Genomic DNA, 24,945 nt, shown 5'->3' on the forward strand with positions numbered 1-24,945 from the left:
ACAAAATGAAATTCAAAAAGAATGTCCACATATGTATGGTCTGATAACACTGTCCTAAAGGATCCAGGACCTGTTCAGCAGGTTACTAATATGTAAACTGAACCAGGTAGAATAGCTTCTTAACAGTTTTTGCACAGCAAACACAAATCATGAAGATAATTATTACAGAAGACAGGGTTAACTGAGCAGTATATAAGTGTACATAACAGCAGAAGCACAATACTCTGTAATAGGCATATACACATTACAACACACACACACACACACACACACACACACACACAGAGTCTACATCGTTTACACCTCAAAAATCTCGACTAGCTTTTTTCAGTCATACAAGCTGGGATATTTTGCACAAATCTTTAAAGCACTGAGTACATTTTAGGAAGATCTTAAGATCATTGGAACTTGATATACTTCGTTTCCTCTGGTAAAAGTATCTCTTCTGTAAATGTATTTCTATGATTCTGACTTAGATTATAAAGCTTAAGGTCAGAAATTATCATTCCTACCAGACATGAAAATACAAGTAGTTATTAAATCATCATGTATATTTTATAAATACTTTACAAACAATAGAATCTTTTAAAAGTATTGTATGGGGGAGGGTGAGAGATGGTACAGCAGTTAAGAGTGCCTGCTGCTCTTCCAGAAGACTCAGACCACAGCCACCTGTAACTACAGTTCTACAGGATCCAGTGCTCTCCTCTGGTCTTTGCAGGTACACACACAGCATTCATACAAACACATACACATATACATAAGATAAATCATAAAAAATACTTCAGAGTCCACAGGAAGAAATAATCCACCAACCTAAACCCTTTTGGTTGTCAAACTGTTAGATTAAGAAAAACATGGGGTCTCTCTTTCCTTTCCGCTCCTTCCTTCCATCTGTCCTCTCTCTCCCTCTCTCCCCCCCGCCCCCATCCCAATAAAGCTCTAAAAAGGTTAAAAGAAAAGAAAAACATAGGGGATTTGTGAGGTACACCTTTAGATGGACCTGTGAGGATATCTTTAGAGGATTAACTTTGGGGGAGACCCACCGTGCGTGTGGGCAGCTCCAGAATTAACTTTGGGGGAGACCCACAGTGCGTGTGGGAAGCTCCATCCTAACAGTTGTGGTCTGCCCTGCATGAAAAGGGAGAAGGGAAAGGTCAGCGGGGTACCAGCACTCCCCACGTCTCCCCGTTCCGGGCAGCCCAGATATGAACAAACTGCCCAGCATTGCCGCTCTCGGTGCCACGCCTTCCCTGTCACAATGTGCACCTGCAGACCTCTGAGATAAAATAACTCTTCCTCCCAGAAGTTGCTTCTTTCTTTTTCTTTTTGTTTGTTTGTTTTTCGACACAGGGTTTCTCTTTTCTGTGTAGTTTTGGTATCTGTCCTGGATCTCACTCTGTAGACCAGGCTGGCCTCGAACTCACAGAGATCCGCCTGGCTCTGCCCCCCGAGTGATGGGATTAAAGGCGCGTGCCACCATCGCCCACCCAGCTCAGAAGCTGCTTCTTATCAGGCATTTTGGTCACAGAAAGGAGAAAAATAACACCATGTACTATAAAACTCCCATGCTGTTCTGGACAACTCTCTTCAAAATACTCATTCCACGGTCTATAAAGCATTTCCTCTACGGCATTCCTTAGCTTCTGTTTTAAATCTACCACTTGACCACTTTTGTGAGAGTGTAATCAATCAGTGGTATGCGGGACTCAGCTTGAACATCTTACAAAAGCTGATTATTAAATTTTCACAAAAATGAATGACTTAGTTTTTTAAATTGCTCATAACCTGAAATTAGACATGGTGGGAGTATTTATACCACATTATCAGCAAACTCAAAGTCAGCCCTCCGCTGACACTCCGGGACTTCCCTGCGAGCCGGCTGTGAACCTTCAGAGCACACTGCTCTCCCTCATTGTCTTCAGTGCTCCCACTCATGCACGTACTCAACCTCCTCTGATGGCTTTCCCACCTCCACGTCATCTCTAAATTCAGCTGCTCGCTTGACCTCACTCTTTGACCTTACAAAATTATGATGTGTTGAAGTTTAACTCAATTGTTCTTTCCTCCCAAAATAAATAGCTGCTCAGAAATGAAAAGTCAGAGAAAGTTATGCATCGGGAAAAAGAAAATATCGAAAATCCTAGTTCTTTAGTTCTTATAAGTGAGACATTTTCTCTCTTCAAGCATGCTTAGCTGTCACATGGAAATCATAACATCATTTAGTGTTGGCAAGCCTTTAGCACGGTTCCAAGAACACAGCAGTTCTCAGTAAATAGCATCCATCATTTTTTATAGGGAAGAAAATCTAAGAAGAGTAAAAGTGAATGAAAAGCCTATATTTTTAGCATTCTGAGAAAATAAATCCATATTTAATAAAATATCAAAAAAAATTAATTATATATTACACCACAAAATAAAATGATGTAAATTTAGTGAGACATTTTCATGATTAATGGTTGCTATGGGAGAGCCCAACTCACTGTGGGGGGTGCCACCCCTGTGCAGGTGTTCAACGGGGGTAACCTTCCTCAAGTAACTAATATTGAATTATTTGATATGTAACATCCATACAGAAAATTTAAAAACTTAAGAATGTATATTTGGACCACTTTGAATTAAGAGCACAGCTAATAGTATGTTAATGAAGCCGTAGTATGGAGAGAACTCCCAGACCTATACAATCTCTTTTCAAGGTATTTTATAGACTCTTAAAATGTAAGTCCTTCTGGGGCTTGGCTGCTAGTAAATTCTGTAGATGTGTGTAGCTTAGTGCTAGCAAAAATTACTAGTTTAAGAAAATATCTACATAGATAATGCATATAAAATAATTAAGATTTCTCAAATATGCAAGCTAGAATTCACAAGAAACTAGATGTTCTATTGTGTGATAAAAACACTCTGAGAAACAACATAAGGAGGGAAGCATTCATTTGGCTAACACTTCCAGGTCACAGTCCATCACTGACTGGAGAGGGAGCTCAGTTTTCAAGCACTTGCCAAGTATGCATGAAGCCATGGGTTCAGCTGCCTGCTTTGAAAAAAGGTTTTTAAAGCTAATGCTAGAAGACATTTTCTAAGAAATGGTCAGTTACTTCTGATGGAATATTTAAACATAAATTTGAAGAAATGACAGCACACTTGGCTCTTCTAGAGGAATTGCATATGATCTGAAAGTAAATGTATTACAAACCTTTATTAAATTTAACACACACATACACACAAATCTAATACTTAAAGGAGGATGTATTCTCAATAAATTTGAATATACAGAATCTGACACATGCTCACTATTCCTCAAACAAAATGCTTGGGAATATTTGTGTTTTATCACAATGCTATGACTTGGGGGTGGGCTGTTAAGTATAAATAAATATTCCAGTGCTTTCAGCATGCCCACATTTTGACTGCCATATAAGGTCAGATATGAAATCTTCAACATTATAACCTTATGTCACAATTTTGGTTTAGAACAGTATAACCAACATGACATAAGAAGACCATCCAGAACCAGACTTGCTGTGCTGGCTGCTTTTGTCAGCTTGACACAAACCAGCACCTATGTGGGAAGAAGCACTCTCAGCTGAGGAAATGTCTCCATCACACTGGCTTGTAGGCAAGTCTGTGAGGCATTTCCTGACTACTGATTGCAGAGGGAGGGTCCAGCTCACTGTGGGTGGTGCCACCTTTGAGCAGGTATTCTTATCAAAGAAGCAGGGTAAGTGAGCGTGCCAGTAAACAGCATTTCTCTATAGTTTGCCTTCAGTTCCTGCTTCCTGGTTCCTATGCTGAGTTCCTGCCCTGATTTCCCTTCATAATAGACAGTAAACTCTAAGATTAAACAAACCCTTTCTCTCCAAGTTGCTTGTGGTCATGATGCTTATCACAGCACTATAAACCAAACGAGGACACTTGCTAAGCTAAATATTAACTTTTGGGAATCCTAAAACTAAACAAAATCCTGAGGCAGCTTGAAGTGAAATGAACTGAAACAAAACACAGATACTAAGAAAAGATCCATCATTCAATGATGTGTTAGAATTATGCATGTGAGTGTGTGTGTGCATGTACATGTGTGTGTTTGTGTGGTGTATGTTATATGTGCATGTGTGTTACTGGTAACTGAACTCAGAGCTTCACACATACTAAGCAGTAAGAACTACCAAGCTAGTCCTCCTACTCACAAAGATTTTTTTTGAAGCTCCAAATCTATATACCAGTGAATTACAACTAGTCTTTATATTGTGAGCTTCTACAAAGATTCAAACAACGATGCTGTTATGACCTTAAACCAAATCATGGATCCTAACTCTTCAGAAGACATCTAACCATTAAATGTTACGAAGACTATTCTGAAAAGCTTTCTAGGTGCTCCTTAGAAAAATGTTCAACATTTCCTACCATCTGTGAAGATCTAATTTTAAATTGTAAGATTTCTGAAAAATACATTCCAGGCTTTAACTCCAATTAAAAGGAAACAATTGCTGTGGGATGGTCTGTATGTCAAATGTGTTGCTCTGATTGGTCGATAAATAAAACACTGATTGGCCAGTAGCCAGGCAGGAAGTATAGGCAGGACTAACAGAGAGAATTGAGAGAACAGGAAGGCGGAGGGAGACACTGCCAACTGCCACCATGACAAGCAGCATGTGAAGATGCTGGTAAGCCACGAGCCACGTGGCAAGGTATAGATTTATAGAAATGGATTAATTTAAGATGTAAGAACTAGATAGCTAGAAGCCTGAGCCATTAGGCCAAACAGTTTAAATAATATAAGCTTCTGTGTGTTTATTTTATAAGTGAGCTGTCGGACTGCTGGGGCTTGGTGGGACCCAGAGAGAAAACTCTCCAGCTACAAACAATGAAACTGTAAAATTATCTGAAAACCAGTTCAGTCACTTATCTCAACTGTTCTTTGCTATAAAAACCCCAGCTCACATCAGAATATTGTCACTTAGTGGAAGTAAATTAACAAGAGAAAGAGTAAGAGAACAGTATGTTTAAAAAAAAAAATATGCAAGGGCAACCACAAATCAAACTCTCCCATCAATCTTGCCATCTTCACTGTATCAATGAACACAGGGCCAAGAGAACAGAGAAAACTTCTGCAAGCATAATGATTTCTAAGAATGTGTTCATTTATGTAAACATGGTGTACATGAGGTATTGTGGATCTCTACTGTATGGTGTCACCATCATTAGATCTGGGACAGAAAGCTGCAGCTGATGGACTCAGTGTCTGCTCAGCAATGTTAACAACAGCGACATAGTACATCAGCAGTGTTTTCACATCAGCCTGGTTAAAGTACTGCCTACCCCATTCAAAACAACTAGTTGGCCTTATTTCAGCAATAAAATTTTCAAATAAAAGACTAAACATTATTACAGATTACAAATATGCCTGAAAACGTACTGTCATTTATTAGACAAAACAAACGAACTAAGGAGCTTAGAAATGCTTATTAAAGAGGATTTAATCATTTACTTAGTGAATGTTATCATTTACTTAATATAAACTTTAAAACGAACAAAAATAAGGGGACTTAGTAGAACATATCATAATATGATAATCAGATATGATTTGGCATACTTATAACTACAATAATATTTCATTTCCATATGCCAAATCACAGATGAATTATGAATTACATATTCAATTCAACTAAAAAGAAACAGAAAACCAAACTCATGATTTAGGAGTCACCATAGGATGCGAATATGGGAGTCAGGTATTAGAGGCATTCAGAGAGGTCTTGAATGGGCACTGTGAAGGATGCCAGAGGTCAGCCAGGACAGAGGGAAGATGCAGCAGAGATTCACTCCCTTGCTGACCATGTAAAAGTAAAACCATGTTATGTTGCCTAAGTCCTGTCCTCGTGCACCGTGAAGGCCACTTGTAGGAGTTGACAACAGCCCAGGAATCAGAAGCAAGTAAAAAGCACATCAGTCCTGCACCTACAAAGAATGAATCACAATTCACAGCAAGTGAGCCTGTAAGAGGAACTTGACACAGGGCTAGCTGACCACCACACCACCGCCCAAAAAACCTTCTACAGACTGTGTAGTCATTTGTTACACAGCAATGGAGAACTAAGGTGTCAGCCTTAGAGATCAGCAGACACTGCTCTCTGCTCTCCTGTTACCCTCAGAAACTGTCTATGTCAAACAGGGACTTTTCAAACAGTCCAATGTATTTTCTATATATGTGTAGTCTATAAACTAGATATGTGTATGTATGTATATATATAATCTAGTGATAAACACTGGTTTTCATGGAATACAGACACTTAAATTTTTATTTGGCTGAATTAAGAAATAAATCTGAAAGAAAAACCGATTTTAATCTTTTTAAAACAGTATTTGAAACATTTACCATATTCCACACTTGTAAAGATACATATCTAACATACTTATTTCTCCTTCCAGTATTAATATTACTCATTACAGTACATCATGTTAAGAAATATTGCACTGTGAAAGCATACTCTCAGTAACATTTTCATAGAATATGTACACATGGAGCAAAAAGAAACAGACCAATTTCACAAATGATGGTCATGATACAAGGTTATGCCACAGCAAGTTTTCCAACACCACCATCTGTTTACACATCTAACTCTGCTGTCTATTAAAGTTGTGGGTGGAGTAGTTTGGTAGTATTATTCAACATACAATTAGGAGCAAAGTAAGCTGGCGTTTGTTTTCAGAAAGTAACAATTAAAACTTTCTCCTATGTTTTTGTCAAACAAAATTCACTATAAAAACTCTAAACAACCATTCAGAATAGGAATCATTTTGTACAACTCCAAATGAGGTTAGTCTTTTAAAAAGAAATGGATACATTTTTAAATCTATTTTAAGTTAGCCTACCTTCTACATTCAAAGTTCCCATTTTAGATTCCAAGAAATCAAATAATGTGCTTGGTGCTGATGGCCTTGCGTTTCCTAGGTCCTCTTCGTCTTCAGATCGTGCACGACCCCTGCCTTTCCCTCTACCTTAAGGTTTAAAAGCACATACATACACATCAGCAATCTCATAAATAGGATTGGACATGCATTTTTTCTCACCATCTTTAGTGAATTCTATTTCTTATCCAATAAAAATGCTCTAAATAAGGTTACTAGGAGGCAATTTTATTCCTCAACATGATCTATCCGCAATTTGTCAAATGATCATGGGTCTTAGACTTGAAATAAATACGTATCACTTTTTTTAATTTAAAAAGATTTTAACTTAAAATGTATTTTCTTTCTACAAAAAAAAAGTTGAGTTACTCAAGTTTAGCATAATTATAGCTGTGCAAAATAAAACTGTAAACACTGCTATAACTTAAAGGTATCTCACACATTCACATAACATTTAGAGTACCACTCTACATATTTAAATGCAGTCTGGTTATTTAATCATATGTATAAGGCTATTTCTCAATGTTTCTCAAATGATACCACTTTTAACCATGTAATGATTGAAGAGTAAAACCAAGTTAAAGGTCCTGTTTGGTTAATTTTGGGAAGTTTGGAGAATGCTTAAGTTTTTATAAAAATGGCACAGCTCTAGAAATAACTACAAGAACAAGTTAGTGTATATCACAGTCGCTCTCTCTCTCTCTCACTTAACTCTACTAGAAAGACACTACTAGAAAGTTTATTAGAGATAAGAGACACTCACGGGAAGCAGCCTGCAACTATCTCTATGGCTCCAGCTTCCTACTCCTAAGAACCACGATGTTACCTGACATTACACCCCTCACAGCATAAAGCTCAGCCTTGGCCCATCACATATCTTGCTGGCACATGAACTATACCTCTAGGAGGTGGACCCACAACAGGCTTCTGCTTATTGCTGTTCAGAAGTACATTCAATGCTGCTTCTAGGTTGTTGGCATTATCCATAAGTGCTTGCCTGGACGCTTCCTTACTGAAGCCCATTTCTGTTATATGCTTCAGAGCTTTCTCATCAACCTGGAAGGCATGAAGAGAAAGAAAGTTATAGTAATGACTGCACATCAAGTCAGGTATCCATTCTAACTACTTACTGTCTGTTAACTCAAAACTTCACTCACAGCAGTCGGAACATGGTCAAAGAATGACACATGGTGAGCGATGCCTTGGGGAACTGTGAGAGGCTCCAGGAAAAAGGCAGAGGGCCTTTGACCTCAGGTACATTTTGTGACTGCGGGCCTCCTGTGTTAAACACTCACCGTCAATCATAAGACATGTTTACTCTTGTTGGATATTGGAACAGAGCTATAGAACCCAATCTGGAGAAAGGATATGCTGAGTGCTGTCCTCAGTGTACCCAACTCTGCATACGGCCTTCTGCCTTGCTTTCCTGCTTTCCCAGATGCCAATGTGTTTAAATTGGTCTGTCCTGAGAAAGTTTTGGGAAAGGGCTGCTCGGTCAATATTTAGTATGTGCTTACTGGATTTATTTCCATGTTTTTTCTGATCAGGTTTTTCCAGACTCAAACAACCTTCCTTGGATCATTGCTTTCTTTGTTACATTCATGTATAAAAGCACACTGAAACTTCAATAAAGTCGTCTACAGCATTAGACAGTAGTCCACCTTATTCTATCAGGTCCTTAGATCTCAGGTCCAAGATCTACACAGCTCAGCAAAAGTCGACAATAGCTATGGGAAAACTGTCACAGTAACACAACATTCCAACTTACTGTTTCAACACTAATAATCAAGGAAGAATCTGTATTACCGCAAAGTTCCATTGAAAATTTTTAAAAAATTAAAAAAATAAATAAAAAAGAAAGCTTATATTATCTATACTAGAATAACCTTTTAGGAAAATAATATGGTGCAGAAAAAATGACCTCATAAATTTTCATGATTAAAAAAAAAGTAATGATTATAGCTGCCCATCCACAACAAGAAATGTAATTCACACAGCAAAGATGCAAAGAAAAAGCATTCAAAGAAAGACTGACGGTATTCAAGGCGCAGCACACTGGCCTCGGCGCCGACTGTTGAGCTCACCAGTTCTCTGTAGACCCCTTCATGTTTGCTCTCTGACCTGGAAGGCTTTTCCTTCTGTAAAACCTCCCTGCTTCGGTGACTGACAGCACCCATACTGAGATGACTTCTGGCACCACCTCCACCTCCTCCAAATGTCTTGGTCTTCAGATAAGAGAAAAATGAAACAGACAAAAGTAAACAGTCAAAATAAACAGTAAAGAGTAAAATAATCACACAAACCAAGATGTTACTTAAAAAGCTGGAAAAATCAATGATTTAAAAGCTTAGTTATTTTTCACAAGTAAAAATAAAACAACAAATATTTATAAACAGCATAGAGAATAAATCTCTACAAGCCATAATATTTTCTTTCTATAAGCCCAGGCAGGGCAACTTTTAAAAAATGACAAGATTTTAGTTAAGTCACCAAAACAAACCTCTATGTTCATCAATATAGACTGAAATGAGGTGACAGAAACATCATAAAGATTAGTTGTCCACATTACTCTAGTAAAATATTTGAATATGTCTTGGGTCCAGGCATCTACAAGTCAAGGGTATTCTGAATAAAGTACTAAACTGACCAACAATTTAAAATATCTCACATTCTGATGGTATCATTATATAAACTTAGAAAGTAAATATATCGTGAACACCAGAGTAAAATCTGTTTATTATTTATAATCATCCTATGTCATTCCTTACAAACTACATATAAAAGCCTGAGTCTATATATTCATTATTTTGCTGACTTACTTGGATAAATTTGAAACTTGATTTAATGTCATTTTTGTCTTTTCAAAATAATTATGAAAAAAACAGACCATAAAGATCATTGACAGGAAAGATACAAGATCATGGGTGAAAAGCATCGCACAGCTGATAACTAAACATCATCAAAACAAAAATCTTATATAATATTTTTTTCTGGCTGATACATTTGATAAAAATAAAAGTTAAAACTTGATTTATTAAAAATAATTGTTTAAAATATATTTTAAGTAATGTATAGTAAGAAGGCATCTTAATTTACGTAACATGGGAAATTATCTTGAACCAGATAAAGATATTAAGTAGAATCTGAAAAATGAGAAATTCATGCTAGACACACATTAATGAAAATTTTTTATCTTTTTTATTAAGAAATTTTTTATTCATTTCACATACCAACCACAGATCTCCACCTCATCCCTCCTCCCCCCAGCCCTCCCCACAGCCCACACCCCATTCCCTCCTCCGAAATGGCAAGTCCTTCCTTGGCAAAGCCCAGCACATTCAGCTAAGGAAGATCCAAGCCCCTCCCCCTGCATCAAGGCTGTGCAAGGTGTCCCACCATAGGCAATGGGCTCCAAAATGCCAGTTCATGCACCAGGGAGGATAGATCCTATTCCCACTGTCAGGGACCCCTCAAACAGAAAAGCTACACAACTGTCTCGTCCTTGCAGAGGACCTAGTCCAGTTCCATGCAGGATCCACAGCTGAATGGTCAACGTTTTTAGTATTTCTTGAATCCGCTATTTAAATTTGATAAAACTCAAAGGTTAAACAGTATCTTCAAGAATGAAAGACACATCACTAGACATTAGTATTCAATTTTGGGTTTCTGGAATTTCAGCAAAAATAAAAGTCTTCATTGTCATTACTTGTTTAACTGATTAAAAATGTGACTTATATAAATACAACATGACACTCATTAGATAGGAACTGTAGCACAGCCAAACACAGCTTTTGAACTAGCCTTTCACTGCATATCAAGGTTTTTGTCCTTAAAAGAGGAACGAGAAAACCAATCTTGGGAGGATTCAAGGACAACATCAACAGGACAGTATTACATCAGTAACTGTCACAGGGCAAGTCCTCTAAGGCAGACGGCAATCACTGTTTTCGCAGAACACAGCTACCTAAAAAGTCTGGAGTCTGACCTGTTCAAATTAAGATTTATATTCCACAACTCCAAAACTGCTTTTTTGGGAGGAAAGGAGGGGGCAATGAATAATCCCAGTCTCCAGATTTATTTTATTTACATTTTGTGAGTTTAAAAACAGGAGAATAGCATTTTCACAATTGTTTGTGGTTGATATATTGTGTATCCTAATAAATTTATCTAGGGTTAGAAAACAGAACAGCCACTAGATTAGACATTGAGGCCAGAAAACAGTGGCAAACACGCCTTTAATCTTAGTCTTCTAGAGGCAGAGATCCATCCAGATCTCTGTGAGTCCAAGGTCAAACTGGAAACAACCAGGCTTGGTGATACATATCTTTAATCCCAGGAAGTGATGGCAGGAAGAAAAAGGTATATAAGGCGTGAAAACCAGGAACTAGAGGCTTTAAGCTTTTAGACTTTTAGCAGCAGTTCAGCTGAGATCCATTCAGATGAGGACTCAGAGGCTTCCAGTTTGAGGAAACAAGATCAGCTGAGAAATTATCAAGGAAAGGTTGGATGTGGCTTATTCTGCTTCTCTGATCTTTCAGTATTCACCCCAATACCTGGCTCCATGTTTGTTTTTATTAGTAAGACCTTTTAAGATTCATGTTACAGTTGTTTCAAATATTTAAGAGAGCTACAACTCACAAACCAATAATGAGAACCAGTGCAACTTCATGGTGCGTGGACTAGGCATTCCTCAGGCCATCACAACTGCCTATCAATCTTACTGTATTTCCAAGCCCACACTTCTCATTGTTCCAGACCCAACTTTACAATCAGATAACTTCTTTTTCTGAATCAATTTGGCAATCTCCCATTTTGTCTACAATCCCAATCTTCCTTCTCTACAAGCAGTTTCAATGAAGCAGCCAGAAGAAGTCCTTTCAAGTACCCATTGGCTGATGTTATTGCTGTGAGCAAAACATGCAAAAGCTTGTCATTTCTAAGCAGTAAGTTTGTCTTTCAACAGTTTGTAGATCCTGCAATTGACCTCCATTATCTCTCCTTATGTTCCTCTACCTCGGCTCCTGCTTCATCCAAGGACCACCTTGCTGTTTCTTTTACATCTGTTCCTGTTTATAGCCTTTTCTGTAGCTTTCTCTTTCATGGATCATTCTTCCTTAGCTATAACACATAGCTAATTCTCTCACCTCCTTCAAATCATTGATCAAATTCCATTATCCCAAGGCCTAATAAGGTCTAATTAAAAACTGCTGTGTGAAATTTATTTGTACATCTTGTTATTTACAATATAGATCATCTATTATGTTACAGAGCTATAGATATACATATAATACATATATACACACAGAGATATAGGTATATATACAATGCTATAGAGCAATTTACTCTATAAATTGCTATTGGGTAATACTGGACAAGGCCCAAGTTAACTTAGCCTTCAACAATCTTATACACACACTGAGGAGTTTTGAAATGTTTCAGTCCTTGAAAGCTGTGATTCTTTACACATGTGAAGAAAGCATGTGATCAATTACAATACAAAAACTGAAGTACATTATAATGCTAATAGACTCCAATATACAGACACTTGAAACTATAGAAAACAAAACCTTTAGGAGGAAAGCTTGAAATACATGTAAACCAATGGAACAGGTTATACCAAATACTGTCTTCTAAGTTTTAAAATCTAAAGCATCATTTAATATTTTAGAGGGAAATGAATATATTTCATATAAATGATACAAAATCCATTTAATGCTCATAAGTGCCTTCAGATGAAGAACACACTGAAGAATCCCAACACTAGTGATTTACCATCACAAAGTGTCATATTTGTGCATCATATAGGGGCAACTATCGAGGTTTTAGGATGACCAATTTTAAACCCTAAAACACCCATGGCAGTTCACTATCGCTCCTAAATTGCACAGATGAAGCAAATTAGGCACAAAAGGTTCATCATTGAATTCAGGACTGTCAGCAGGACCTGCTCTGGGCTGGCTGATTCCAGAGGCTTCGTGTTCAACCCTACTGTAAACTGGAGATAGGAAGAAAGAGGAAGGACATCAGCAAGCTTTGTGGTGGAGGTTTGAAATTAAATAGAAAAGTGATTATTCACAAACCTTCACTGTGTTCTTAATGCAGGGAACTATTTCAACTTTAATGAATAAAAAAATTTAACCAACAAATAACAAAAGTTCACATCAAAATCTGAAAAAAATCAATCAACAGAGAAAAAGATCTAGTCCAAGAAAGCAAGAAATTCAAAACAAATGACTTAGCTAACTATGGTGTAAGAGGGTATATGCATGTACATGAGTATGTTACAAAAACACATACAGTCCTAAGATTAACATTTGCTGTAACTAATTAACATAAGAATATGCTAACAAGACATATTTCTGATATACTAGTTGATCCTGGTTCATAATTCATTTCTCCGAAGTTTTACTTTTCACAGCAGGTTATTGTAGAGGGAGAATATTTTGAGAAAGTGGTAACTAGTACAACTAAAAACAAAAAACCGTCTGATATGATGTAAGAGAAAAATGTGTTTAGTTATTTCATTAAAAAAGAAAAGGGGCACAAGGATGGATGACTTGCCAATAGGAATATTTACTAGAACTGCCAAGACTTGGAAAAGAACATACAAATCCAACAGGCAGCCTTAAATCCCCAGAGGACGGCATTCTACTCCTACAGTGTGTGAGGAGAGCAAGGTGAGCACAGGGGGGCATCAGTCACGACAAAGGCAACAGTGACCACCAGTAACCACGGAGACTGCCTTCACCGGGAGGAAACTGTGGAAGGCCCTTACTTCTTTGCTCTTCGCGACCTCTGCGATCGCCGCGGTCCTTTGCTTTTCAAACTCATCATTATCATTCGCAGGTCTGACAGGCAGTGACACTTGTAATGTCTTTCTTCGATCCAGTTCTCTGCTGTCCACTTGGATATTAGACGCACACTTCTGGAAAAACAAACTCATATCATTCAGGAATTCCAAAAGAAATTATAGTTCTTTATAGAAAGCACTAGTTCTTCAAAAGAAACGTTTACATTTCTTTCCATTGGTAAGAGCAAAAATACCACTCCATCCAACAGATTAAAAAAAAAAAGTAGGAAGCTGATTACACCATAACTTTTAAATAAATAGAAGTTAAAGGGTGTGTGTGTGTACACATGCATCACCTGAATGAGGCCACATATTTACAAAACATACTGAGATAAAAGACCCAAGTTTCATTTTAAGGTAGTAACTTTAAGACAGCTGTAGATTTCAAGCTGTCTACATTAATTAAAACCATGTAAATTTGGTTTTGTAACTAAGAGTTCAATTTCCACATTACACCACCAGACAGTATACTTGTTAACATGTAACAAAATGTGTCTGAACATGTAAGTCAAAGACCAAAAACACGCTCTCTGAGCCAAGTAAGATCCAAAGTTTCATGTGTTGGGTTTTTTAATTTTAATTTTGATTTTCAATCTCATAATTTACTAATGGTGTCTCTGTCAGAAAACAATCCCTGAATTCTCATCTCCACCCCAGTACAAGTTCTCTGAAGTGGCTCGGATTTTGTTTGTTTGGGTTTTTTGCAGCTCATTAACTTAACTAGAAGGGGAGAGAGGAAATTTTCTCCAACATGTTACACAAATACAGTAGCTTCCTCCTCCCAGATAAACCCGCTATTTTATTTCTATCACCACAGAGCCTACAATCCTGCACAGTGCTGCACAAGAACTGGTCAGCATGAATGAAAACAATACTACCACTGAAACGAAACCTTTGTTCTACTTCCTACAAAACTGTAACACACATGTCAAACTCTGGATAACAATAAAATCAGTAAGTAGCTCTAGGAAAAAAGTCATTTTTAATATCTTAATTTAAGGAAGAAATTTTACAAATGTTTGAGGAAAAAGTAAATTTATACAGATGTCAAGTATTATTTTCAAATATAAATTACTATAATATTTTAATTCTTATCTCTTTTATTACAGGCAGAATGTTACTAACATGGACCACAACACTGAACTTCCTATTTACTTTTATCTTTTGGGGGGCATCTTTTTTACATAATTAAAAATGCACATGATACAGGAATTACTCTAATTTAATTCTGATTATAGCTCATAAAAATCATTTTGACGATGTCAGTCAACTGATTCTATCCCATATCTTCATATCAACTAGATATCTTTTAATACCAAAATTTCAAACAAAATTCAAATAAAACAAAATACAAAATAAAATGTTGGTTTCAGCTTCCTACTTTTGTGTCTCCAATTCCCCTTCACATTCTCTAAGAAAAGTACAGAGCAAATACAGTTAAAAACTTCCCCAGTGTCAAAAAAAAAAAAAAAAAAAAAAGCCAAAGCCAAAAGACACAGGGATTCCCCTCAGCCTCATCAGGGGTGAAGCAAGAGAAGGTGCAGGACACTGCTGGGAACATAACTCCATGTTGTGTACAGAAAGGGAGACACAAGACACAGGCCAACTCAAGACCTTCCTCAAAGTTCCTTTGCAGTAGGAAAGGTGTGGTGGCCCCCATGAGATCATATGCCTGAATGCTTGGTCCTCAATTGGTGGAACTGTGGGGGAAGGATTAGGAGGTGTGGCCTTATTGGAGGAAGTGTGTCACTAGGGGTGGGCTTTGAGGTTTCTAAAGTCCAGGCCATTCCCAGGTAACTTTCTCTGCCTCATGCTAGTGGATCAAAATGTAAGCTGTAGCTACTGCCCCAGCACCATGCTGTCTGCCTGCTACCATGCCTCCCACCATGACAGTCATGGATTCACCCTCTGAAACTGTAAGCCCCAATTAAATTCTTTCCTCTAAAAGTTGCCTTCATCAGTGTTTTTGTTAGAGCAATAGAAAACTGAGAAAGGGTTAAAAATTAAGGACTAGACATTGAATTATTTAGCTTCTATAGAAGAATCCGGTTACCGCAGTTGAAAACATCAGCTAGAAATAAAATTGTTTCTGACTGAGATGAGGAATTAGATGGAGGCTGAAGAAAAGAATTCTGGGGAACGTTCTGGCATTTTTTTTAATCTCTTTACTTTTAAAATTCTCATTTAAAACTTGTTTTCCATCAACCTATTTTAGTTAGCTGTAATTTGTTCTTCATACAGAACTCTTAATTGCTTCAATCTTTGGGGTAGCAGCAAAATTATTAAATTCCTTGTCCTTCATAGTTCCATGGAATGCCACAGCGTCTGAGTAAATAGTTTGGCACAAAACCACACACAGCTTAGCATAATGAAGAGCAGTCTTTGCTGACTGAGTCCACCTACCAGGAAGAAAGTCCTTACCTGTCCAAAAGGCAAAAAAGGAGGTGGGCCACCTTCAGTTCCAATATTGCTTCTATTATGTTTTGATAAGCTCTGTTTGAATACATAATCAGTCATAAAACATAAATCACACACAGAGACACACTAGCCACATGTAAATGCACCAGAGATGCACTGCTTAGTGTAGAATCTTAAGACATAACAGCCTTCTTTAAAGTATTTCAAACTACAAAATATGAAATTCTATAGTCTTTATTTCAGTAACCTGGCAAAGATTTGTTTCTTATCTCTCCTGACCAAACTACATTCAAGTTTAATTTTTAGAAATATTTTTCAAGCTGTGTCCTTTGGAGAAAAAAAAGAGTTCCTCAAAAATACAGTCAATTCATAGAAAATAAACTCTGGCAAGAACAATTTTACTTTGAAGCACACAACCAATAGATTAATAATGCCTTAAATTTTTCTACAAAAATGAAATTTTTAGATAATACTTACTAAATAAAAAATCATTACTGATAAATGTGCTTTCTAGTACTTTAAACATCATATTACTATAGTTCATAACAGGGAAAGTCACTCCATTATATTTTGTCAAATTATCTTGCATCAATTCATACTTTGAAGAAATAGTCAACCAACTGGCTTCTTAAAAAGTTTTGGAGTATTTTGTGTGTGTGTGTTTGTGCAGACACACACAAGCACAAGCACATGGAGGTCAGAGGATGACCTGCATGAGTCAATTCTCCCTTTCGCCCTTGTGGATCTCAGGAATCACACTCCAGTCACGAGGCTTGAAGGCAAACCCCTGTATCCGCTGAGCCACTGCCCAGCCTCTGATTAGTACTTAATAGACACAAGCATCCAAACTCTTATCAGTTTCAGTTTATTTTCAAGCTTGCCTAATTAGAGGTAGAAAAACATCAATGTGTTGTAAAAATGGGCAGAAAACTGTCCCCTACCAAAAGCACTTTCTCATATTGTGAAGTCCTTCCACAGGGCCAGAGGAAACTAAACAGAATTCCTTTCAGTCATCCTTCCCATTGAAGGTATTAACATGCATCCATTAAGCACTCATTAAATATATCTTCTAAACTTTAAATTTGTTGTGCATTTTTAAAACTTACCATTACAGATATTATGATGAAAATACAATGTAAAAGTGTCACTAAGCATTTTTTAAAATCCATTTTGTTCATTTTTAACATATTCTAGAGTTCCTGAATTATGTAAACACTCTTATACAGTTCATGTAAATTACAGATTGAGAAATAAGGCTAATGGCAACTATAACATCAGCTTAATGAGCACAGCATAATAAAAATGGGACAGGGATGCCATATTTCTTTACAATCTACATGGAAGTTATTAATCTCTTTAATTTAAAAAGAAAACAAGCAAGGCACATATATATGATTATCTAGGGGCCCTTTTCTCAGTTTCAATTTAGTTACAAGGAAAGGATTATACAAACAGCTATAAATCAATTCAATTTGTACTAAAACTTCCTTTAAAAGCTAACATAAATTAACAGCTCTTGTTAACATGAAAAATTAAAAACATCTTAGAGGACTTCGATTTCTTGCACTGGTGATGGTACAGACCTACCTAATCTCTCTGTACACACAATGAGTGACCTGGCCAATAAAGACAACCATAGAAAACCCAGCACAGCATGCAGCATCAGACTGCTGTTCCTAAGGGAAGAAGGGAGCCATGGCTTCTGCTTGGATAGACAACACAGAAAGCACAGCATGGAGAGTTCAGTCGTGAACAACAATCTCATAAGAAGAGACTCAGCACTTCTAAGCCTTGGAGAAATGCATATGGAAACCAAAAGAGGTTCCATTTCACATACATGGAGTAGCTACTATGAGAAATAACCAGTGTAGAAGTCAGAAGCTTATTAAAAGAATAAAAAGAAAATTACCATAGAATACAGCAATTCAACAAGTATACATACAAAAGAAGTGGGAGCAGCTTTTATTTGTGTGCCCATATTCATATCATCATTATTTATAGTGAGCAAAAGCTAGGAACAACATTACTGCCCACTGACAGATGAATAAACAAAATGTGGTATAAACAGTGGAATACTATTGAGCCTATAAAAGGAGAGAAATTCTGACATCCATTACTTATACAGAATAAGGCAGACAAAAAAGAACAAATACGGGCTGGAGAAATGGCTTAGAGGTTAAGAGCACCGACTGCTCTTCCAGAGGTCCTGAGTTCAATTCCCAGCACCCACATGGTGGCTCACAACCATCTGTAATGAGATCTGGCACCCTGTTCTGTATACATAAAAAATAAATCTAAAAAAAAAAAAAACAAATACTACAATATTACATGTCTAAAGAGATATTAAAATAGTCAAGTTCATAGAGACAGAAAATAGAATAGTGTCTGACATGGGGAAGGGTGGATGAGTGCATGCCTGTGTGTCTATGTGTTGGAAATGAGTAAGTTCCCACCTGATTTAATGGTTTTAAGTGAAATGATTCCAAATGATGTTGGAAAATTACATAAGCATTGATCTGACTTTAAATATCCTTCTCTTAACTGACAAGTCTCAAACCTGCCAAGATACTGTAATAAGAATATTTAAAGCATGAAAAAAAAGTAAGAGGTACTGAAAATTTTTACCTGCTTTTGAGGAAGAATGTGGTTAAATAACAGCAGATAGTTTCTCTAAGATCATCATGTTCTTTCTATCTTCATAAATTCTGACACAAAAGACGAAGGCTACCACTCATTATGGGACAAGTTCCTCCAGAGAACAGTCAGAAACCCTGGCGTTCCACGGTCTAAGCCGTTCTTACTGCATACTTACCCTCTGTAACTGCCATTTGTCAATCAGATGTTCCACTTCACCCCCAAGGACGGTGGTGTTGGAGTCACTCAAGAGCAGGAATCCATTCCTTACATCCACAACGCCCGAGAGCCTCACTTTCGTGCCAGGGGGAGTGTTCAGACTGACGCAAGAGAAACCCAAAGGGAGGCAGAAGTTAGAGCTGCACAGAAGCTCCTCCACACACCTGAAAAGGGTCTTAAGACTTCATCAAAATGCACTAACACCTAACTAGTTTTCAGCGGACTAGCTATAAAGTACAAATGAATCATGATAAATGAAGACCCAGTATAAAACAAAATGAACCTCAGTTTCCACAAGTTACAACAAATGTGAACAAGAACAATCACACCCCACAAAGCTGGGGTAAAGAAAAAGGAAAATATTTTTCTTTTCTTTTTTTTAAGATTTATTTTTATTTTGTGTCTGAATGTTTTGCCTGCATATATGCAGTTAGGTGCCCTGGAACTAGAACAGATGGTTGTGAGCCACCATGTGAGTGCTGGGAATTGAACCAGAAACTGAACTGGAGAAACATCCAGTGCTTTTTAGCATTGAGACATCTCTACAGCCAAGAAAGCGCTTCTCAACTCTACCACATATGAACACAATATTTCCCTTTCTTTTTTATAACTTTTGTTATACATGGCAAAATATATATAATTATTGAATTTTAATACAGAAAAAAGATATCTAACCAGAAATAAACACAGAAATTTAACACCTACATGGGTTATAGTAATCTATAAAAAACCTTTTGTTAGTTATCTAGTTAAAGATGAAACATGAGAATTATTTATTCAGTAACTTTAAAAAGAATTTTACATACCAACTTGGAAGTATATAAGCAATAATTGCAACAAGACTTTTCTACAAAAGGCCAGTGTTAATTCTATTTTGGGTAAACATTACATCACAAATACTTGCACAAAAACTAGAAACAAGATGTTTATCTTCCCAGCAACTTTGTTAAAGGAAACACAGGATGAAATCCACTTTATCACATAGGTGTGTTCTAAAGTAAAAGCACAGATATAAATCACACTCCATCTCTTTCTACAGCAAGGGAGAAAGCTCTCCAAATAGGACTCCTAAAATAGTATGCCGTGAAACACTTGGGATGAATTAGAAAATTATTCTGCAATGGCTTCATTATTCACATTTTAAAGGCTTGTGAAATTCATCACACGCTGATAATATGCAACATCAAATCAGTGAATGTTAATACCACAGCCTTTTAAAGGATAGCTAATAAAAATTATTAGTGAACAGAAGTAATATGCCTGTTTCTCAAGCTTCAAACAACCCACACAGAAAAAGACAGATTACACACTGTTCGTTTTATCAGGTATGTCTAATATGTGTACCATTGCATATGATCAATTCTATCTCAATAAAGCCATTAAAATTGTTCTGAGGCTCACAAGTTTAACATTCCTAGTCATAATTCAAAACGGACAGAAAAACCAGTCACAAACAGTCTTGCCTAACCTCAACCTTATGGAGCTCTGTGGTCAAAAGTGCAGTCTCTGAGAACAATGGCCCATCTTCAAGATCAGCAGAAAATATGAGCAACACAATTATACTACTAATTGTTGCTAACCGATTCCAGGCAACCAGCAAATCCAGACTGAATAACTCTGCAGTTCATCATTTCCTCATTTCTGAAATGAATCAAAGTGACAGGCACTATGGACCATGACCTTTTATGGCCAAAGAACACACTAATTATACCACTGATCTATGTGTTTTCTTGAAAAGAACTTTTAGCCAACAATTTCTTACAAATTAGTAAAGCCAGAAATGAATGGGAATATACCAGCACATGAAATTATGAATGCGGGGAACGAATTGCATAAATGAAACATAAAAACAAATATCAAATAAATATCAAAAATAACAGAAACTCTAGAAGCAGATGACTAACTTTTTGTTAAGTGCCTATGCCCTCCCCAAACTTTCCTTAATTGTCAAATAATTTGAGAATGGACTTAAAATTTCACAAAAAAAAGAGAATCCCACTAAATTAAATTATAATTTTATTGCAACAAATTAAAATCAGAACTAAAATTACATTGTACTTTCTACTTCGTTGACTTCAGTGTCATAATTAACTCTTTTGTAGACAGCACAGTTGGGTTAATGGCTACTTCTTTGGCACATCTTTACCCTTTCTCAACAAAACCCGAGACCATGGAGGGCTGTACAGGAGGTGGACGACTAGAAAAGCCTGGAGAAACACACAGCCCACTGAGGCAGCCCAGCCCGGCCCTGCATCTGGGCTATCTAGAGTTATTCACCTTCCTTCTATGGTAACCATTAACAAACATTAAAACTCTTCTAAACTATCCCCATGAAAGAAGAGTTTTGCATGCTGTCATTTTTGTATAGCAAAGGAAAACAGGCTGCTTTAATAATGAGTGAATAAGCATATAAAAGTTTTAGTTGTTAAACCATAATAAATTCAATAGAAAAAACAGCAGGTGGCGCTGGGCAGAGAAATGTTACAGTAGCGAAAGCAGAAAATGTGCATTCCAGAGCAAGTTGGCCTTCTGTGGCAGCCCTGAGCCCTGGAAGAGCCTGGACTGCAGTTGTCAAGGGAGGAAAGACTTTTTCCACAGAAACAGGGATCCCTCTCCTCTTCAAAAAGAAGGCAATGCAATCACAAGATAGCTAAGCCTCCCCTCGTATAAGAAATCAACACTTTTGATAAACATTTATTCATTTATCATCTTAGGAGGGTCCCTCCTTTACCGGAGGCAGAAACAAAGGAAAACAATACTGTTGAAGACTACATGCTGAACCTCACTCCACCTTCTCCAAATCACCTACGCTCTACAGCAGAGAACTGCTCCCTTGTATATCAACATGTGCCATTCACTGTTGGAACAGGGCCCACGAATGAAGCCGTGTGAGGAGACTGGGAGAGCTTGTGAGAAAACTCAATGAATAAGATAAGAGTCTTCTAACTTCTGTTCCCCCATAACACGGGATGTTCTTGGAATATGCTTTCGTGCCCCTCCCAGGTGTAACCACAGGAGTGGGTTTACTTTAGATTACCTGTCATCTTCAGTTGGTTTTTCTTGTTTGTTTGTTTGCTTTTGGTTTTTGGTTTTTGAAGACAGGGTTTCTGTGAAGCAGCCTGGTTGTCCTGGAACTCACTCTATGGACCAGGCTGGCCTTGAACTCACAGAAATCCACCTGCCTCTGCCTCCCAAGTGCAGGGATTAAAATCCTACAGCACCACGCCCAGTGATCATCTTACTTTGGATATTCAAAAATGTTTCCAAGCACCAGTTGTCCTAGTGACAATACACAGCCTAAAGTCATGTGACCTTGCCTAACCCTCAGAATAGAAACTATTTGATGCTCTGAATAAAGCTGGTCACTGCAGAAGACTTTAGTCCACTTCGTTTTGGGGCCCCCAACTCTCCCAAGTTCATGCCACCAACCAGAGCAGCAACAATTCACCTCTCTCAAAACCATTCATATTTCAAATTAAACTCCTGGCTCCAAGTTGCAGCAATTCTCTGGGCTCCAGGAAATGAATTACATGTCTACATGCCTATATTGTTATTGTATCAGCTACTAGGAAGAAAAATTTGACTTTATCTTTGGACTCCCCACCAATGAGAACGGAATACAGTGTGTGGTAAAGACTACAGGCATGCTTAGGGAAAAAAGTATTCTTTAAGAATTTACGTAAAAGAGCTCAGAGGACCCAAAGCAGCAAACATGCCCATATCCAATGACTCAAGAAAAATACGAAAGTTTGCAAATGTCCAAGAAAAGTTCTTCCTTCACAAAGCAGAGTTCAAACTGCCTTGACAGAAACACGTTCTCATCTTTCTACATTTGAGTAGTTGTTCCTTTAATGCCTGTAATTCCTACTGGCTAGCTTTCTTAGTGCTGTGAGGTGCTAGGCATAGTACCAGAAGGGGGAAAAATACTCATTAGTCTTATCCTGCCTTGTAGCCACTGATACACAGTCATAACGTGCAATAATGACCAACCTGGTAAAACATGCCCACTGGTCCAATAGTGGCATCAATGCCATGGATGAACTAACCACTTTATAAGTGGATTTAAAGCTGCCCACCACAGGATGGAACCCGACCTGACTCTATTATCGGGGCCAAGCCCTGTGGCTAGACAGCTCATAGAGCCTATGGAAAAAGCCACTACTATTTAAAATGACCTAGTATTAAACACTCCTGATGACTTATCATACATTAGTGCATCTCTCAACCCTCATCACAGAAGCTGCTTCTTGCAGGAGATGGCAATTAACAGAGACCCATAACTGGACGGGTGTAAAGAATAGAGGACTATGGGGTCCTCATCCCGACATGTGACATTTCTATCATACCTCCTCCTCCTTCCAAGTCTCAGGAATCATCTATGACAAGGGAGGTGGAAGAGTCCTGCGGGCCAGGTGGATGACCACACACAACAGTGCTCCCTGAACACAGCGGGGGCAGTGGCACATACGAAGTCCCTGAGGCTGTGACAACGTGCCCAGGACTCACACACGCTCAAGTGAGACCACCAATAAATTAATTAAATCCCAGCATGGAGAGGGGAGATGGTTGATGGCTGCTGCAGGGAAGAGAGTTCCTTTAAGTGTGTGGCCCCTGGTAGGTCAACCAAGCTGGAGTGGATGGTTCCAAACCCAACGTATATGGGCAGCAGATACTGAACTCCATGAGTATTTAAAAAAAAAAAAGCTGGGTGGGTAGGGAGTGGTGGTGGGTCTGGGAGGAGCTGAGGGAGGGGTGAAAATGATCAAAATACAGTGTATTAAATGCTCAAATATTTAATAAAAATATTTTTAAACAAAGTAAAAATTTGGAAGTTGTTCCTTAATGAATTCTTTTTTATGAAGTAGTAAGGAGCCACAAACCTCCTTAGCTTTAATTATCCCCTTAGAAAATACATTAGCCTTCGAACTTGGCTAGAATCTTAAATAGCATAATAACACACTAATATGTATAGTCAGCTGTTAACCTGTCAGGAAAAAAAAAATAATAACGTATTTAAAGAAATTCTATTCTGTTCTAAACAATGAGTGACCTAAAATTTCTTTAAAAAACGCATACATGTGTATCTTCAACTTGTTTTATACTTTACACAGAAAAGAGTGACTAACTTTATCCCTGCCTTCTAGATAGACAAAACAGACATGAAAACCCCAGGTATTTCTTGTAAAAAGTACAGCATTCACTTTTTTGAAAAGCACCTGCAAATTCTCTGTAACAAGTTCTATGAATCACCTGATCTTTGAAATATAGCTGAACTCTACTGCCGTACAACTGGTATGCCCATCAGTCATCTGCAAACGAAGCATCCTTGGCGCAGCCTGCGACTCCTCGTTATCCTTTGGTGCAGCGACATTGCGGACTTTCTGGATTTGTAAAACACACGGACCTTCAAGCTGTCGAACACGAGGGAACCAAGGTCACTCTTAGTCATTGTTATACTTTCAATTATACAATTATTCTCTTCTTTAATGGTTACTTATTATGACTTATAAAGATAATGTCAATTAAAGTCAAAACTGAAATTATTTTTTAATTCACAGAGGTGAAATTTCAAGAGGGAGGACTGCAGAAGAACAATTTGTTAAATCCCCTTTCAGATGGTTCCAAGGCGTGAAGGCACCAAGCGAACAGCTCAGTGTTTTAATAAAAGGTGCATTAGGTCATGCTTTTAGTCTTATGCGCTCTAAATAGTTCACATAAATCTTGCCTCCTCCCTTTCACGAGAACAGGCACTCAGGAGACAAACAACTTGACATTCCTGTAAGGGCCTTCATCAACGCACAGCAGCAGCTCAAAGGCTCATCCACGTTACAGCGCCCTCTTCTGGTGTACAACACACAATGCTCCAAAGTGGAAGATACACAAAGTTCAAGGAGTGTGTTACACTTATTTCCACACTT

The 24,945-nt window shown here is 37.7% G+C and overlaps 1 protein-coding gene across 5 annotated transcripts in view; it reads right to left on the minus strand.

Annotated features, from left to right (window-relative positions):
- Positions 1 to 24,945, minus strand: part of Tdrd3 (tudor domain containing 3) — a 157,614-nt gene that overhangs the window by 52,331 nt on the left and 80,338 nt on the right. For 4 of the 5 annotated variants that reach the window (XM_052732615.1, XM_052732619.1, XM_052732618.1 and 1 more), the window contains 7 exons: positions 24,278 to 24,438; positions 18,987 to 19,128; positions 16,178 to 16,249; positions 13,682 to 13,831; positions 8,991 to 9,131; positions 7,806 to 7,962; positions 6,871 to 6,996 (listed from right to left, as the gene is read on the minus strand). In XM_052732615.1, the coding sequence (XP_052588575.1) occupies positions 6,871 to 6,996; positions 7,806 to 7,962; positions 8,991 to 9,131; positions 13,682 to 13,831; positions 16,178 to 16,249; positions 18,987 to 19,128; positions 24,278 to 24,438 (949 nt within the window). The remainder of the gene's footprint in view (positions 1 to 6,870; positions 6,997 to 7,805; positions 7,963 to 8,990; positions 9,132 to 13,681; positions 13,832 to 16,177; positions 16,250 to 18,986; positions 19,129 to 24,277; positions 24,439 to 24,945) is intronic. The other variant, XM_052732616.1, reaches the window with a different exon arrangement.

The sequence above is a fragment of the Peromyscus californicus genome, unplaced genomic scaffold, assembly GCF_007827085.1.
Source record: "Peromyscus californicus insignis strain IS unplaced genomic scaffold, ASM782708v3 Scaffold_12__1_contigs__length_115047231, whole genome shotgun sequence".
NCBI classification, from domain to species: Eukaryota; Metazoa; Chordata; class Mammalia; order Rodentia; family Cricetidae; genus Peromyscus; species Peromyscus californicus.